This window comes from Myotis davidii, unplaced genomic scaffold, assembly GCF_000327345.1.
Source record: "Myotis davidii unplaced genomic scaffold, ASM32734v1 scaffold223, whole genome shotgun sequence".
Classification (NCBI taxonomy): domain Eukaryota; kingdom Metazoa; phylum Chordata; class Mammalia; order Chiroptera; family Vespertilionidae; genus Myotis; species Myotis davidii.
This window is the reverse complement of record NW_006294609.1, coordinates 3689815-3708823: the sequence shown is the minus strand read 5'-3', so window position 1 is coordinate 3708823 and position 19009 is coordinate 3689815. Positions and strand designations below refer to the sequence as shown.

Below are 19009 nucleotides of genomic sequence, written 5' to 3'. Positions count from 1 at the left end.
CATTTTTAAGCATAAAAATATCTATTATGTTAACCCCTTCAGAAAATTTGACATATGAAGTTTTGAAGCTTGTCAATACAACAAAACAGGATACATATCAAATTGCATATATCAACATATGGGTAACTCCATCTATTAAAAAAATCCACATTATTAACCGGTACACCTAGTATTTTTATTCTTGACTTCCTCCCACAGGGATTTTGCTTAAAATCTTAACAATATAAAAAGCAGTGACCAAAAACATCATGGCACTACACAAGAAAAGACTGCATAACTATGTCTGAAAGCACCAAAATTCAAATGTTTGCAATCAAATACAAAAATACCTATTAGTCACGAAACTCTACAAGCAGTATTGGTGCACTCCAAATGACTGCTGAAGAACGTTTAAATACCTTTATAGCCTAGCCAGCATGGCTCAGTGGTTGAGCATTGACCTATGAACCAGGAGGTTATAGTTCTATTCCCTATCAGGCACATGCCTGGACTGCGGGCTCTATCTGTGGGACGTGCAGGAGGCAGCCGATCAATGATTCTCTTTCATCATTGATGTTTCTGTCTCTCTCCCTTCCTCTCAGAAATCAATACAAATATATTTTAAAAATAAATAGCCCTAACCGGTTTAGTTCAGTGGATAGAGCGTCAGCCTGCGGACTGAAGGGTCCCAGGTTCGATTCCGGTCAAGGGCATGTACCTTGGTTGCAGGCACATCCCCAGTGGGGAGAGTGCAGCAGGCAGCTGATCGATGTTTCTCTCATTGATGTTTCTAATTCTCTATCCCTCTCCCTTCCTCTCTATAAAAAATCAATAAAACATATTTAAATAAATAAAAAAATAAATACCTTTATAAAACTGGCGAAGAAAATGCTAAAAGCTCTAATGTGAACATGCAGTGAAGAATTCTAATGAGCGGTTCTGGCTATTAGGACTTGCACATCTTTGGGGGCAGGAGGCGGGGCGCAAAAAAAAAATTCTAATGAGCCTTTTTCCTGCACAGAAAACTTCTGCTTTCCAAGTCATATAATGGATTTAAAGCAAATTACATATAGTTAACAAGCAGTTATTTCTACATATGGTTGTGGTATGAGATGAAGATGTTTAGAAAAGCAGAAGTCCATCCTGCTTTTCAAGGGAGTCCAAGACAATATAGACTAAGTGTGAAATGTGTTTGAGGTGTGTCAGTAAATGGGGTGGGGGGTGGGGTAACTCAGCCGTCATTAAATGTTAGAATATGTAAAAACTGCCATTATTCATGTCCTCTTCACTATCACTTGCTGTTGCCAGACTGTTGAAAGGGTTGTTGCAGTGTTCTCGCTAGTCAGAAGAAACTGCCCCAAAGAACAAGCAAGAAAACTGGAGGGGGGAAAGTAACTGTACTGTTTATTCAAAGTAAAAGTTCTCAGTAAGTGCTCCAGGGAATGGCCCCTTTTCAAAAACTTGGCCAATGTGGTCACCCTAACTTTGATGGCGATGGTTCATGAAACACCCAGAACCTTCACAACTGGACCAATGCATTCTCTAAAATAGAATCCTTCCCCCAAAGGCACACAGTTTGGGGTCAGTAATCTGCTTCTGACTCCCCTACCTGAGCCATTTACACTAACACCAGCGTTGTAGGAGACAGAGGACAAAGGCAGATTCTGCAGGCAATTCTGCTTGACTCCCATCTTCTCCTTTCTCTCCTCCTGTGACAGAAGTGCACCCCTTTTCCCAGCTAATGCCCATCCTTTCCTCCCTACTGCCTCACAGCCTCCCCTCTACTGGATAGGAATATAAGCATTTTAAAATAATGTCTCTAATCCTTAAAATATATAAAAAGTCTCATCCTGTTCCTCCCTCCCCACCTTACCTCTGCTATAGTTGTCTACACTTGCTGTCTCCATTTTCTTATTCTATTTAGTCCTATCTGAAAGCTCCTGACATCACCATTTCATAGAAACTCTTATTATGGTTACCAAAAATCCTCACATCCTTAAGCCAATGGCCATTTTCAGTCTTCATCCCACTTCCTACTTAGACACTTTCTTCTTGTACCTTCCTCATGCCATACTCTCCTGGTCGCTCTTAGACTTTTCAGCAGCCTTTGCAACAGGGTTTCTCAACCTCAGCACGAGCTTCACCGTGTGCCATTGTTTCCCCCTGGCTGCTACTCTCTAACCACACTGGCCAGCCCTCAGTTCCTTAAAGCCACCATGTTTCCCCCATCACAGGGCTTTGCACACACCACACATCCACCCAACATCCCCCATCCAATTTTACTGTCCTAAAAAGTCTTTTATACAGCTTGAGATAGTGACTTTTAGAAACAATATTTCTCCTCCTAGATTTCTAATTCTAAGTAAGAAACTCATATTCCCAAATCAATAATAGCAGCAATAGCAAAACAGGCTTGAATAAAATATTAATGTAAATGTAAAATTGAAACTCATTATTTGAGATATTTCTGTTTCTAATAAATTGTGTTTATCCTCAGTAGATTTCATAAAGTTTAATGTTAGCATTCTGTGAAGCTTATCATCAATCTAGTAAAATGTTGGTATTTTGATATGTTGCTATGAAGGAACTTGTGATGTTTTGGGGATAAAAGTTATATTGTATCACTATGAATAAATGATTTTCCAAACAGATTTGAAAATGAGAAGAACATTTATTTTAGAAAACAAACTATAGACTAGCGTATTATTTGTATTCAAAGATATGTATGCTATACACGATCATAATTTATTCTTTAAAACAAGTGATCCAAATCCTTACTTGAATATACTATGTTAGAAATTACTCTGGTGAAGGGATTAAGCAAAACAACAACAACCTCATAAAAAAAGAATTGTATTAACGGTCTATAAAATAAATCAGTCTTTTCTCCATAGCAGATTGGTTTCACCTCTCTACTGTCAAAAAGTAAGAAATTTATTTATCTTCAGGATATTGAGGGTGGGCTGGAGCAGGGAGACTGCAAAAGGGTAACAGATGATGAGAATTCTTGACTGAGACATGGTTGTGTCTCAACATTTTTCTTTTACCTTCCTGAGAGATGGAGACCCTGGCTCTTCCTCTGTGTCACTATTCACTCTTTTCATTATAGGACTGCCAGAGTTTTCCAACGCAGAGATGTTTGAGAGAATCTCATCAGCATAAAGTTTCCTGGGTGCTACTTTGCTTGAGATAGACTCCATGGCCTTGCTATCTTTTTTACCAACCTTTGAATTTGAACATGGCAGATCTGACCTGAGGTATTAATATAAATTAAATGAATATTTACTTTGAGATAAATATATATATACACACATATATATGAAAGCCTAAGCTACCATTATGACTGGAATGACTGGTCAACCAGTCGCTATGATGCGCACTTACCACCAGGGGGCAGACGCTCAATGCAGGAGCTACTCCCTGGTGGCCATTGCACTCCCATAGCCAACCTCCCGTGGCTGGCCAACCTCCCACAGCCCCTCCCTCCAGGTGTCCCACCCCCCATAAGCCCCGATTGGCAGGCCAGCCAGCCAACCTCCTGGGGTCCCTCCCCCTGGCCAGCCCCCCAATCGCCAGCCAGGCAGAGGGACCCCACCTGTGCACAAATTTGTGCACTGGGCCTCCAGTTTTTATATAACTAATGGAGCAATATGGGATGACAATGATACCATGGTTTAGGGAATATACTGAAATAATATGGAACTGTTTTCAAAGTTAAGATTTACATATATGATTATTTAGAAATTCTCTCTACAGATTTGAATTTTTCTTAACCTACTGTGCATGACCTGAGGTATTAATAATTTGCTATTGTGAAATGGTAACAGGACCAAGTTAAAAAAAGAGTCAAATTACTATATATCTGTACAACGAAATGTATAGTCTTAAAAATCATGTTTCCAAGTCATGACATTGGGACATGTTCACAATATAATATATTTGGGGTGAAAAACAGGACACAAAACTACATACGCTATATGATCTCAATCTTGTTTAAAAACACAAGTATATGCGAAATAAGTCTGAAAGGAAATATGGTGAGCCAAATGTTAACAGTGGCTATCTCTAGGTAGTGTAATTGTGGGTGATGGTTGTTTTTTTCTTTGTATTTTCATGTATTTTCCAAATTTCCCATAGGAACTTTATGTTGTTTTTACAGTTGAAGCACCCTCACCAACACCAAAAGAAAGTTATTAAGAGACCAAAGGGGGAAAAAAGGAAAGAAAAACAATGGCTGTCCCTATGAGAAAGAGAGTTTTAGGTAGGAATAGACTTTCCTGTGCACCTTAACACCCTATCACTCCTGAAAAGCAACTATTACAAATGAAAATGAGTTTTGGGTAATAACAAAGATAAATTAGAGAGTCTTGGTAAATTCTGACCAGAAGAGGAAAAGCAAATATGCAGAGCAAGAAGTGATATTCCTGTTACAGTGAAGTCTTCCTGATTCGGTCAAAATTTCCGATTGAATATTTTACTCCTCAATTGTTTCCTGAATTATTTCAGAGTAAATGGCAATGGCTTTTTCCCAGCCAATAAAGATGTTAAAACATGACCTTGTCCTGGCCGGTTTGGCTCAGTGGATAGAGCGTCGGCCTTTGGACTGAGGGGTCCCAGGTTCGATTCCGGTCAGGGACGTGTGTCTTGGCTGCAGGCACATCCCCTGGGGGGAGGGGAGTGTGCAGGAGGCAGCTGATGGATGTTTCTCTCTCATCGATGTTTCTAGCTCTCTATCCCTCTCCCTTCCTCTCTGTAAAAAATCAATAAAATATATTTAAAAAACAAACAAACAAACAAAAACCATGACCTTACCTTTTTCGTTTTTGTGACAGACACAGTGATTGCGGAGAAGATGCTCTACTTGGCTCATCAGCTAATGTAGCCAAAACAAAGTTAGCTTCCAATAACATATGGTCAATACTTAAAGACATAGGTCTAAAAAGGCAAAGTCAGAGCAAACATCACAATCATTTTCTGATGGACATTGGGAAAATATGAAAAATTATATCTAATTCAGGAATAAAAAGAAACAGTAAAAGTAGAAGTCCTTTTAGTCTTCTCACTGATTAACACAGTGCTAAGAGCTGAAATCATCAGATCTAATTTTATAAAACAGCTATCCAAACCCATTGTCATTTGAAAGTTCAGTGCTGGAGTATCATATAAAGTATCATAGTTTTGCCCTAACCTGTTTGGCTGGGTTGATAGAGTGTTGGCCTGTGGACTGAAGGGTCCCAGGTTTGATTCTGGTCAAGGCCATGTACCTTGGTTGCAGGCACATCCCCAGTACGGGGTGTGCAGGAGGCCGCTGATCGATGTTTCTCTCTCATCTTCAACATCGATGTTTCTAACTCTCTATCCCTCTCCCTTCCTCTTTGTAAAAAAATCAATAAAATATATTAAAAAAAATAAAGTATCATAGTTTCACAGAGATTTCAGCCATGTATTATTTTCTAATTAGGCAATTTATTCCTATCAAATTTATAAATGTTTTCACTCTGTTGAAGCATATATCTTTCTCAATCAAGTTACCAATTAAAAAATACTATGTTATGGCATCTTTTAAAATTTAGTTTGATAAGTATTGCTAGCGAGGTTAAGGAATTCCTGAGGTACGAATTAATTTCAAAGTGATTAAAATAGTTTTATTAACATATAACAAAAGAAAAAGAAACAAACTCAGAAAAGTTCCCTAAGGACCTACTTTCCAGGAAAATCAAAATGCATGGTTATAGGAGCATGTGTAGCTTCCGAAAATAACAGCATTCCCTGAAAGAAAAAGAAGAAAAATGAAATATTTCTTAAAAACTATCAGTGAAAATTTTAATTTTGTACAAATTTTTCTTTACCTTCAATTCTTTGCAGCAAAATGTTATTTCAGTGTCAACTCCAATTTGAAAGAACTCAAACTCATGTGGACCCACAAACATTTCACTGTATACAGAACTGTTCAAATCTGTTCAATATTGTAGGAAAATGAATAAAATTAGTTCTAGAGATATTTGTTAAGTTTGAATATAAAAATATAACCTACGTGGTAAGTTAAACATAGCCATAAATTCCGTGACATTCCTTCATTGAGAGAGGGGTTCTATGTCTACTTCCCCTATCCTAGAATCTGGGTGGGCTGGCTCTCTGACTACTTTGACCAATAGGACATGATGAAGTGATTTGGTGCTGGTTTCTGGGCCCAGACCTTTAGCAACTAGTAGCCTCCCCATCTATCCTCTATCCACTTCCTCTATCTGCAACACTTGCTCTTGGAACTCAGCCACCATGCTGACTTCATGCTTTCATACATGAAGAAGCCACATAATGTGCAAGGACTCTGGACAACAATCCAGCTGAGTTCCCAGCATCAATTACAAGCCATGTCAATGTCTGTTCAAATCCATTGCCTGTTTTTCACTTGTGTTTTCCACAAAATTAGCTTCAATAAGTATCTTTGATATACACTCTCAGAGAGAGAGGAGTGTGTATACACAATTTGAGATTACTTTTAATAGCTTCAAGGCATTTCATTACTTTCACACAACCCATCTCCTATTAGATCTGAAATATAGAAACAGGTATTAAAAGTGCTCATCTCTGGATAGTGGGATTTCAGATGACTTTTATATTAGTGCTTTTTAAAAATTATTTTCTTCAATGAACATAAATTATGTAAGTATAAGAACAAAGAATAAATGGTATACATTTTTTTAAATATATATTTTATTGATTTCTTACAGAGAGGAAGGGTGAGGGGTAGAGTCAGAAACATCGATGAGAGAGAGCCATCGATCAGCTGCCTCCTGCACACTCCCCACTGGTTATGTGCCCGCAAACAAGGTACATGCCCTTGACCGGAATCGAACCCAGGACCCTTGAGTCTGCAGGCCGACTCTCTATCCACTGAGCCAAACCGGTCAGGGCAGTATACATTTTTTTAAAGGGCCAAACAATACCTTACAAATACATTAATCTCAAACAAGAAGGCTCATGTCACTCCAGGGTGTTAGCATAGAGTAAGTTCAATAATAGAATTAAACAGTTGGGTCCCTAGTCAAACATAACTAGAACTACTCATTAGAAAGTTGTTCATAAGAGACTGTGTCTCCTGGTTATTAAATGACCATCTTTATTCAGAGATGGCATTATGGAATATAAACCAGACCCCTTCACTAATCAAGTGTATATTTCCCAGATCATGCACTCCTGAGTGCCAAGAAAGAACGTAGAGGAGATCTGAGAGAAGCAATAATAGCACAAATGAGTTTGTGCCCTGTGCTCAGGTCACCAGGTACCACGTACTATGTGACACCAGCAAGTCACTTAGTTTCTCTGTGCTTCATATTCTTCAGATGGAAAAGAGGGATCATAATAGTACCTACTTCACAGAGTTGTTACAAAGATCAAATGAATTCAGAAATGAAAACCATTTAGAACAGAACCTGGCATAAACCAAATACTACAAAAGTCATCTGACACAACTTAATCCCCGGTTCTACTGGTTTTTCACTTTAAAATAATACAGTTCCTCCCTTTGTATTCTTTCTTTACTGCTATCACCAAAAAAAAGTATCCAAGGTCAAAGAGTCTCAAACAACTTGTGCCAAAAAGACCCCATAAATTTTCCTGATACCAAAACTCCTGGTTTGATAGTGCCTTAGTTTCTCCATTCCATCTAGATAACTCTTGGAAGAGCTGACTTAAGAAGTATTCACATTTTCTGCCCTATACATTTGCTGCCTGGAATATCTTACATTTCCAATTCAAATATACTTTTTCTTATGTAGTCAAAGGTCATCTCAATTGGATTGCTGGCCTCTTAATTTTTCTTCATGCTAAACACAAAGTATAATAAAGGATGAGAAAAACTTTAAAATCTTAACTTTAAAATTTTCTCAGTAACCATTCTCCTAATTTTAAAACAACTGGAATTTCAAAGCTAAGCACTTAAATTACTGATGGTGTAAATATCCTGGATCTCTTAAACATTTTATTTTATTTTATTATTTTATATATTTTTATTGATTTCAGAGAGGAAGGAAGAGGGAGAGAAAGAGAGAAACATCCATGATGAGAGAGAATCATGAATTGGCTGCCTACTGCAAGTCCCCCCCTGGGGATTGAGCCCACAACTCGGGCATGTGCCCTTGACTGGAATCGAACCTGGGACCTTTCAGTTCACAGGCCGATGCTCTATCCACTGAGCCAAACTGGCTAGGGCTCTCTTAAACATTTTAATGATCTTCTAGATCTTACTGCTTTTTAAACAAAAATAAATATTATGCCACTAATATTTACTGCATGGTTAGTCATCAAGAAAAACCACGAAGTGATATTACATTAAAGCACTATGACAGATATAATCCATACCCATTGATTCCTCAGTAGAACTCTTAATGCAAACTTCCAGTGGAGTAACTGCAAGAGTAACTTCCTCTTGACTTGATGTGAAAAGAACAATTGCCTCAGCAAGCACTCTGGGAAATGTAATAAAAAAATATTACATCCTTTGGAAAGTAAACAAACAGCTTTCTAATGGGATTCAAATCTTTTTTAAAAATATATTTTTATTGATTTCAGAGAGGAAGGGAGAGGGAGAGAGAGAGAGAAACATCAATGATGAGAGAGAATCACTGATCATCTGGCTGCCTCCCACATGTCTCCCCCGCCTTAGGGATCGAGCCCACAACCTGGGCATGTGCCCTTGACCGGAATTGAAACTGGGACCCTTCAGTCCGCAGGCCAGAGCTCTATCCACTGAGCCAAACCAGCTAGGGCGGCACTCAAATCTTTAATCTAGAAATAGGTTATTTGGCCTAGATTTAGAAAAATTTATTCAAAATGTAAATTTTTCTTCCTTCTTTTCTATGAGCTGCTATATTTTAGTATATTTTGAAACTGTAACTTCATTTAAAGGCCAAGAGAATAGTAAGATGCATTCTTAGTAAAGCATGTGAAAGCTGCAGGATAAACCAAACACTAGAATAAAATGATTTTGGTTCTTTTTTATGTAACAATTTCTTTAATTGGCCTGGGATCACACTCCTAAGGGAAATAGTAGAAAACAGAGCCGTTCTAATCAATTGGGGTAAGTGCTGGAGACCCAGCTGAGAGGTAGAAGTTTACAAGCAGCCTGCTGCCTATATTCTCTGTCCCTTTGTTACTTGACCTGATTACTAATTATTACTTTCAAGGTTGTCTTGACATCCCAGTGCTTTTTCATTCTGTGCTCCCTTTTTAAAAACAGATTTATTAAGATATAATTAACCTACTACACAATTCACAGATTTCAAGTTGTTTGACTTGGATTTCCCCAATGATTAATAATTTTGAGCACCTTTTCAAGTGCTTATTGGCCATTTTATATCGTCTTTGGAAAAATGTCTATTCAAATCCTCCACCTGTTTTTTAGTTAGGTTATTTGCCTTTTTATTATTGCATTATAACTTCTGAGATACTTTTGAAAGTGAGGTGTTATTTGATAAAAAACATAACAGATTCTTAGAATTTTTGTAATGTTGGTATTAGTGTTTCTTGATGCCAAAATGTGAGGAACGCCTACCAAATTCATCTGGAAACATTTCCAGTGTTAAGGGGGAAGTTTTGTACAAGATACCCAACAACCTGATATATATTTTAAAAAATGACATGAATGTGCAATTAGGGAAGAAAAATACCAATTGCTAATAAGTATATGAAAAGATACTCCAACTCCCTAGTAATGAAATAAGAACAACAAAGAACTCTAATAATACCATTTTCTACCTATTATGTTGGCAAAAATGTAAAAGATCATTCATATCTTTTACTTAGAAGGATTTTCCTACACGTTTGGTGGGAATGTAAATTGATACAAACTTTCCAGGAAGCAATTTGATAATATGTATGCACATTTAAAATTTTAAGCCTTTGAGCCAGAAATTTGATTTCTAGGACTCTATCTGTGTTTTGCAGCCTAGAAGAGGCCCCAATAATCCCACCTCCTCCTTTTCAGGTCCTATATAAGTCCCCCACCTTGAGTGTGGGCTGGACAGCTAAGATTCACTTCTAGCAAAGAGAAAATGGCAGAAGTATAAGAGAGCAATTCTGAGATTAGGTTATAAAAAGACCATGGCTTCCATCTTGGGAGACTTCCCCTCCTCCTCTCTGCTTCTGTCTCTCATCACCATGTAGTGAGTACAATCAGGCAGTCTAAGGAGAGGCTTGCCTGGTGAGGAACTGAGGCCTCCCAGCAACCATGTCAGTGAGCTTGGAAGTAACTCCCTCCACAGCCTTCAGATAAGACCACTGTCCTGGCTGATGGCTTAACTTCAACCTTGGTGACCTTGAGCCAGATGCACCCAGCTAGGCCGCACTTACTAGTACAAAGTAACAAATGTCTGTTTTTTTAAGGCTCCAAGATTTGAGGAAATTTTCTCCACAGCAACAGACAACTAACACATTACCCTATGTACTACTAGCAGCATTGTTTGTGATGGCAAAAAGTTGGAAACAACCTTTTTCACCAATACAACAGTTCCCCCTTATCCGAGGTTTCACTTTTCTGGATTACAGTTATCTCCAGTCAACTGTGATCTGAAAATATTAAATGGAAAGTTCCAGAAATAATTATAAGTTTTAAATTGCTTGCCATTCTGAGTAGTGTGATGAAATCTCATGCCATCCGGTGCCATCCTGCCCAGGATGTGACTCATCCCTTTGTCCAGTGTCTCCACGTTGTATATGCTACCTACCCGTTAATCACTTAGTAGCTATCACAGTTATCATCAGCTAGCCTGTCGAAGTGCTGCAATGCTTATTTTACTTATTAATATCCCCAAATCGCAAGAGTAGTGATGCTGACAATTCAGATATACCAAAGAGAAGCCAAAAAGTGCTTCCTTTAAGGGAAAAGATGAAAGTTCTCCTTAACTTAATAAGGAAAGAAAAAAAGTCATATGCTGAAGTTGCTAAGATCTATGGTGAGAACAAATCTTATACCTATGAAGTTGTAAAGAAGGAAAAGAAATTCCTGCTAGTCTTACTGTTGTACCTCGAACTGCAAAAGTTACAGCCACAGTGGGTGTGGTAGTGCTTAGTTAAGATGGAAAAGGCATTGAATTTGTGGGTGGACGACATGGGCAGAAAACATGTTCTGACTGATGATAACATAATGCACCAGAAAGCATTAAGTCTATAGGAAGACCCGAGCAAGTCACCACATTCATATAACATTATTACAGTATATTGTTATAACTGTTCTATTTTATTAGTTATTAATCTCTTACTGTGACTAATTTATAAGTTAAACTATCATAGGTCTGTATTCAGAGGAAAAAAATATATGTAGGGTTGGGTACTATCTGCAGTTTTAGGAATCAACTGTGGGGAGGGGAGACTATCGTATTGTAGGATAATGGATAAGTAAATTACCAATCAGTCATACAATGAAAAATTATATAGTCATTAAAAATAATAAGATAGATTTAGGTGAACTGACATAGAAACTGAAAAAAACAAGTTGCCAAACAAAAATAATAGTGGGACATTTTCTTTGAAAATACTATGTATAATATATTATAAAGAACTATGCATAATGAAGTATGTGATATAAATTTGAGAGGTGGGAAAAAGAGATCAGAATAATTATAGGGAGAATTACAGAGAGATTGGCTATAAATTTAACAAAATAGCTATAAAAAGGAGAGCTAGAATGATATACACCAAATTATTAATAGATATTATCATTGCCAGTGGAATAAAGGGCAGGTAGAGGAGAAAGATTTTCATTTTTTAATCTTTGCAATCGTCTATAAATTTTAGATGTATTTCGAGAACATGTATTTCTTTGGTAATTTAAAAAACAACAAGAATAAAATATATTTTGACTTACAAAGTAACTAATGTTTAATGTTATGGCTTAACTGAAAAATTGAGTACATTGACTCATTCTCTAGAGGAAAAAATTGGAAATACTTAAGGATAAAATCAGTTCATATAAAAAATGTTGACATTTTCTTATGCTGTGTGTTTTAAGACTCAGACAGAAGGCACCATGTAAATGCAAAATATTAGAGAATATATTTTTCTCCTGGTAACATTTGATGAAGAAAGCTACTGATGGAATATTTTTAGAATATTCTTGGCCACTAAATTATTATTGCTACCATTAGGCAATTACAGTAATTTTCAACCAGTGTGCCACAAGAATTTTTAAGACATGCAATACATGATTATTTAGTCAGGGGCACTGACCTCTTTTCCCTTAGATGGTCAAATTTTAAAAAATGACAACAGTTCTCTCCCTCCCTCTCTAAAATCAATAAAAATATATTTTTTTAAAATGACAACAGCCTTTGCCAGTTTTGGCTCAGTGGACAGAGCTTCAGCCTGTGGACTGAAGGGTCCTCGGTTTGATTCCGGCAAGGGCACATGCCCAGGGTTGTGGGCTTGATCCTCGGTAGTGTGTGTGCAGGAGGCAGCCGATCAATGATTTTCTCTCATCATTGATGTTTCTATCTCCCTCTCCCTTTCTCTCTGAAATCAATAAAAATGTATCTTTAAAAAAATGACAACAGCCAACACAACAATAGTTGTCTGGCGTGAATGAGTCAAAATTATGCCTTTTTTGTTTGTTAAATCAGCAAAACATATATATTTTTTAAAATACACTTTATTAATTTTTTATAGAGAGGAAGGAAGGATAGAGAGTTAGAAACATCGATGGGAGCGAAATATCGATCAGCGGCCTCCTGCACACCTCCTACTGGGGATGTGCCCGAAACCAAGGTACATGCCCTTGACCAGAATAGAAACTGGGACCCTTCAGTCCGCAGGCCAATGTTCTATCCACTGAGCCAAACCGATCAGGGCAAAACATATATTTTTTTATGTGATTCAAACCAAAAACTAATACTCTAGTAATTAGTTTATGTGTGCTGTGGGATGAAAAAGGTTGAAAATCACTGATACACTATTATCTTTATCAAGATTTCCTCTTGATCCTATATGGTGATTTCTCCAAGTCCAGTGTTAGTTTTAAAACAAAAAAGTGACTTATTTAAAAGCTCTAGGACATTAATTCTTTACTCTGTAACCATACTATTTTCAGAAAAAGAATCAACAGAGAACTCATTACCTTGGCTGAATCATTAGTGTATTACTACACGTATTCTTTTCAAAAATAACTTGCAAAGGCTGACTTTCTTGAAAACACACATTGTGAGTCTTTTTAATACCTTCAAAAGAATAAACAACCTGTTAACTTTAAGTTCAAAATTAAAATATTAAGAAAATTTTAAGTTTCACAGCCAAATTAAAATAAGTAAAGTTATATTTAATATCTGGCAGGTGCACACAGCAAGGAGAACCACTATTCCTTAATGAACGTGTTTATCGCTCCCTAGTGGACACCAGGCAATATGTCAGACCATCTCACCAAGCAGGCAGTAAAGAATTCCCACATGCTTTTGAAATACAGATAATTTCTTAAATTGTGTGTAAAATAGTGATTGCCCACTACAGCTCAGCTATCTATTATTCAGTATCTGCCATCCAGGCCTGATATTTCTGAATGGGACTTTGGAATATAAAACTGAACACCTAGCCTGTGAATTCTTTTCCTCTGAGAAAAATGTGTAGCAGTAATGGCTATGGCCCTAGGTGCCAGGAACTGAGGTATACATTTTACATACATCACCTCTGACCCACACAATATCCCTATAGGGCAGGCACTTAATCTCAGAAGAGGAAACAATAACTCAGTGAGGCTAAATGACTTTTCAAGGCTATGCTTTTTAAAAATATACATTTTTAAATTTATTCCAGAGAGGAATGAAGAGGCAGAGAGAGATAGAAACATCAATAATGAGAATCACTGAGTGACTGCCTCCTGCACGCCCCATACCAGGGATCAAGTGTGCAACCCGATCTCCTGGTTCATAGGTCGACACTCAGCCAGGCAAGTCTATATACCTTTTGAGCAAATACAGCAGGTCCTAGAATAATGTTTTTCATTCAAAGTCATTTCATTATAACTTGATGAGATGCCATAGGAACTTAAATTTTGTTTATACCAACGAGCCTATGGTAAAATTGGTTTCAGTTATATGTTTTTTCACCTGCCAAAGACATCAAGTGGAACCTTAACTGTACAGTTAGAATTTGAATCTAAGTTGAAATATAGAGCCCATGCAATAAAATCCAGTGGGCTTTAACTTTCTACAGCATAATAATGTTGCTGTGTGAATCAAAAGGATTTACTAAAGATAACATTTCTCAACTTATTTTTTTACTTAAGTAGTAACAGCAACATTTAATAATTTCATAAATATTTACTGAGTACCTACTAACAAAAAAGATTTGGATCAATGTCATAAGTACAAGATTTTAAAAAATGTTTTTAATTGATCAATTTTTAAGAGAGGGAGAGAGATTTGTTGTTACACTTATTTATGCATTAATTGGTTGATTCTTGTATGTGCCCTGACTGGGGATTCACCCCACAACCTTGGCACATCAGTACAACACTCTACCAACTGAACTACCTGGCCAGGGACCAGGCCTTCTTTTAAACAGTTTAGAACTATAACTTCCTAGAAAACTCATTGAATCTTCACAAAAACCCTAGGAAGCTGGTACTAACATTATCCCCAATTTATATATTGAGAAACTGAGACACAGGGATGTAAAATAATATGCCCAAGGTCTCAGCAAGGAAGGGGCAGAGCAGGAGTTTTACCCCAGACCTTATGGCAGTGGTTCTCAACCTTCCTAATGCTGCGACGCTTTAATACAGTTCCTCATATTGTGGTGGTCCCCAATTTCATTGTTACAAATTGAACATAATTAAAGCATAGTGATTACTCACAAAACAATATATAATTATGTATGTGTTTTCCGATGGTCTGAGGGTCATTTGACCCCCAAAGGGGTCGTGACCCACAGGTTGAGAACCGCTGCCTTATGGCCTCCGGAGCCCATGCTGTTAATCAACAGGATATACAACTCAAGCATGTAAAAGTCCTATGAGTACAACATTTGAATATTGACCACACAAAGCTGGCAGGCAGGAAATGTGTTTTATAGCTTGGTGTGGCAGAGAGAATGAGTGAAGGTTTTGCTTCTACTATTGTGGGGCAGGACTTAAATCCAGGCTCTACGACTTACTAGTTCTGTGACCTTGAGCCAGTTACCATGCTTCTTTCAGCCTAGAGGGAAATATTATTTTGTTTGTTTGTTAATCCTCACCTGAGGATATTTTTCCATTGATTTTTTTAGGGATAGTGGAAGAGAGAGGGAAAGACAGAGAGAAACACATTGATTGATTGCCTCCTGCACAAGCCCTGACCAGGACCGGGGTTGGGAAGGAGCCTGCAACCAAGGTAAGTGCCCTTGACCAGAATCGAACCCCAGACCCTTTGGTCTGCAGGCCAATGCTCTATCCACTGAGCAAACTGGCTAGAGCAGGAATTATTCTCTTTTTGTTTTTACCAAGGAACACTGTTGCCAAGGCATTCTTACAGAATGTCAAGCAGCCAATTAATTTGAGAACAACCAATTGTTTAAATTAAAAATTGGGCCGAAACTGGTTTGGCTCAGTGGATGGAGCGTCGGCCTGCAGACTGAAGGGTCCCGGGTTCGGTTCCGGTCAGGGGCGTGTACCTTGGTTGCGGGCACGTCCCCAGTGGGAGATGTGCAGGAGGCAGCTGATCGATGTTTCTAACTCTCTGTCTCTCTCCCTTCCTCTCTGTAAAAAAATCAATAAAATATATATTAAAAAAAATTGGTTTATGCAGGCAAAGCTTGTGTCACTGACAAGAAATAATACCAATCATCTCACAATACTTCTACAGAGACAAATAAGATAATATTTTTCAAGTACTTCCAACTGTCCTACCATAAAACTACACAAATTCTAAGCAATAATGTAATGGGAACTCTTGACATGCAGTCTGAATATTCTAAAAATAAAAATATTAACAAGAAACACACAATACATTAGTTTTAATAATACCTACCATGTCTGCAGAATAATTGAATGACTACTTTGCACTTATCAGATCTGGTGAATATTTTGCACACCTCTACATTTCTTTCGAGGGAATTCAGACATCTAAAGATGGGCAGAAGTGACTGTAATACAAATATATTATGGGACAGTATATACTCAATATGATTGTTTAATTAGTTTAAAAACAAACAAGAGTATGCATATTCATAAATGAATAGATTTGCCCTACCTGCCATTTAAACCAAGTATTAAGTACAGAATATATGTTCTGTCTGATATACCAAATATTTCCACAATATAAGAGACAACCAGGGCCACTTATATTTACCTTAATTCCCAATTTGCAATTTAAATTTGATTTTGTGCCATTTTTCATATCTACTGAGGTTGACCATTGATAATGTTGGAAAAACACAGGAGAGAAGAGGACACATCCGTATGCTGAGCGACAAGAATTCACAGACCTTAAAGCAAGCTGGGAAGAAAAAAAAAAGCTATTAAGGAAAAAAAAAAGTTCTTTAAATGATTAATTTAAAAAATTCTATTTTGTTTAATATAGCAATTAAATGTGTTCAAATAAGGTTAACTGCATTATATGGCTATGAATTATATTATATGGACTGCATTTATACACTATATTAAATTTGCATATGCATACACATATGTATACATATCTATATTGAATATATATAGGTATTAAATCTAAAATTTTGCATGTTGAAATTGTAAAATTACAAATGCCTACAGGGCCTTAACTTTAATGTACAAAGTGGCAGAAGGCAATATGAAAGGGAGTAAAAAGAGTTCACAGTAAAATGGCGATCTCTTGCCTTTTCTAAGGGGAGAAACTGTCTCAACCAACTACTTCCACTTGGGAATACAGGCCCCAAACTGTCAGATCTTCTTGAGTTTTCAAGAGAAACAGGAAATTCAGATTTTTATGTGGACTCTCCCAATTTTTAACTGTTAAAAATAATTTCAATTTCTAAAAAATACAGTGCAATCCCCATAAAACACTTGTACAAGCCATATCTAGCCTCTTGACCACCAGTTTGTGACTTCTGATTTAAATTAATTGTGTTTATCTGCATGATTTAAAAATTTTCTATGCTCAAAATTAATGATTTTCAATGGGTGTGCTGCAAGAATTTTTAAAACATGTAATACACGACTATTCAGGGGCACTGACCTCTTTTTCCTTAGATTGTCAAATTTAAAACAATGATAACAGCCAACACAATAGCCATCCAGTGTGAATGAATCAAAATTGTACCTATTTTTTGTTGGATTAGCAAAAAATGTATTTTTGGTGTGCCGAAAAATTTTAGTAGTTTATGTGTACCATGAGATGAAAATGGTTGAAAATCGCTGTTCTAAATATATTTAGATATGTACAATAAATCTGAACAGTGAAAAGGATAATTACAATTTCTGGATTTCCTAGTTAACATACGATCTGTACTGGAATCTTAAACTTCTTTTGTCTTAATAAATGAATGGTCTATCAGTTAACTTTCTTACTTACACCTTTTTCAGATGGGTCTAGCCACAGCTCGTCACTAATTCTTGATAGAGCTTGGATTGCTTTCCCAAAGACTACAGAGAAAAAGAAAGGTGCTGCTTATATTCCTTCTCTCAAACAAAAACAAATCATAGGTCTACTTCAGCATTCATGGGACTTAAATTCATAAAGAACAGTGTTTATAGACTAATACTACAAATTGTTTTAAGAAATACATTGGGGGGTGGGAGCAGGGTGGAGAAGGTCAAAGGTGGGGAGGGAGGGAACCTCTGTAATACTTTCAACAATAATTTTTTAAAAAGGAAATACATTATAATACTATTGGCAAAATGCCAAGTTAATAGTAAGAGCTCAATAAATTCAATGAACGAGTGTATGAAATAACATGCAACAAAATTCTTCCCTTCTGCATGTTTGCAGTGTTGCATGGAACTATTGTGGCAAGCCAATTTCCTCCCATACTAATGTATTTTAAAACTTGTATCTTCCCCTACCCCACCCTGGGAAAAGTGTAAAAACAAAGAATGGAGAGGATGGTTTGAAGGTTTTTAATAACTTGACTGGTAGCAAAGTCAAAGCAAGTCATGAGATAAATTAGAGGCTCTCAAGATGTATCTCTGATGTTTGAGGGTTGCATGAAAGATGCCAAATCTTCCCACCAAACATACTTAGATGTCCTTTCAGAAAGAGAGGCTATCCCTAGCCAGTTTGGCTCGGTGGATAGAGCCTCGGCCTACAGGCTGAAGGGTCCCAGGTTCGATTCTGGTCAAGGGCATATTGCCTAGGTTGTGGGCTTGATCCCCAAGTGGGGGGCATGCAGGAGGCAGCCAATCAATGGGTCTCATCATTGATGTTTCTATCTCTCTCTCCCTCTTCCTTCCTCTCTGAAATCAATAAAAATATATTTTTAAAAAGTAGGGCTGAATGAAAACTGGTCTGACCTGGCAATGTCCTCATGAGTTATTAATACGTAATATGATGCTTGCAATGTCCTCATGAGTTATTAATACGTAAAAAAAAATGTGGCAAACAGATATGGAATGAAATGCTGCAAAATAAACATAGAAGGCCATATCAATTTATGGAAAAGTACACAAAAGGGAAAACAATTCCAGAACATAAAATTAGATTATAAGGCTTAATCATAAGTATGTGAGCTGGGAGTGTGGACCTCAAACTGAGAAAGATTAGATGACTGGGGGGAAAGATAGATGCCTCTTTTCCCCACTTCACCTTCACTTTTTCCCGGAGCTGCCTAATGCAGACCTATCATTCAGCCAATGAATATTTATTGTAGCACTTACAATGTTCCAAGCACAACCCCAGGGCAGCCGGGGTATAGAGATGAACAAGACAGGAATAGTTCCTGCCCTCACAGTGTTTACAGTCCAACATAAACAATCATGTAAATAATTGCTCATTAAGAATTCAGAACTTCCTGTTCCATACTGTTCCACAGAAGTCCCAACACAGGGAAGCCAGCTGCATTGCAAGATGCCTTTCCATGATCATTTTTAGTTACAGGT

At 37.2% G+C, this 19009-nt stretch overlaps 1 protein-coding gene across 1 annotated transcript in view; it reads right to left on the bottom strand.

The window, feature by feature from the left end:
• RAD9B (RAD9 checkpoint clamp component B) overlaps positions 1-19009 on the bottom strand; it is a 21521-nt gene that overhangs the window by 1534 nt on the left and 978 nt on the right. Inside the window, exons 2-10 of the mRNA XM_015567269.1 lie at positions 17487-17557; positions 16290-16436; positions 15969-16083; positions 13088-13187; positions 8341-8447; positions 5829-5935; positions 5684-5748; positions 4792-4914; positions 3027-3231 (exon numbers count right to left, since the gene is read on the bottom strand). Of these exons, the coding sequence (XP_015422755.1) occupies positions 3027-3231; positions 4792-4914; positions 5684-5748; positions 5829-5935; positions 8341-8447; positions 13088-13187; positions 15969-16083; positions 16290-16436; positions 17487-17557 (1040 nt within the window). The remainder of the gene's footprint in view (positions 1-3026; positions 3232-4791; positions 4915-5683; positions 5749-5828; positions 5936-8340; positions 8448-13087; positions 13188-15968; positions 16084-16289; positions 16437-17486; positions 17558-19009) is intronic.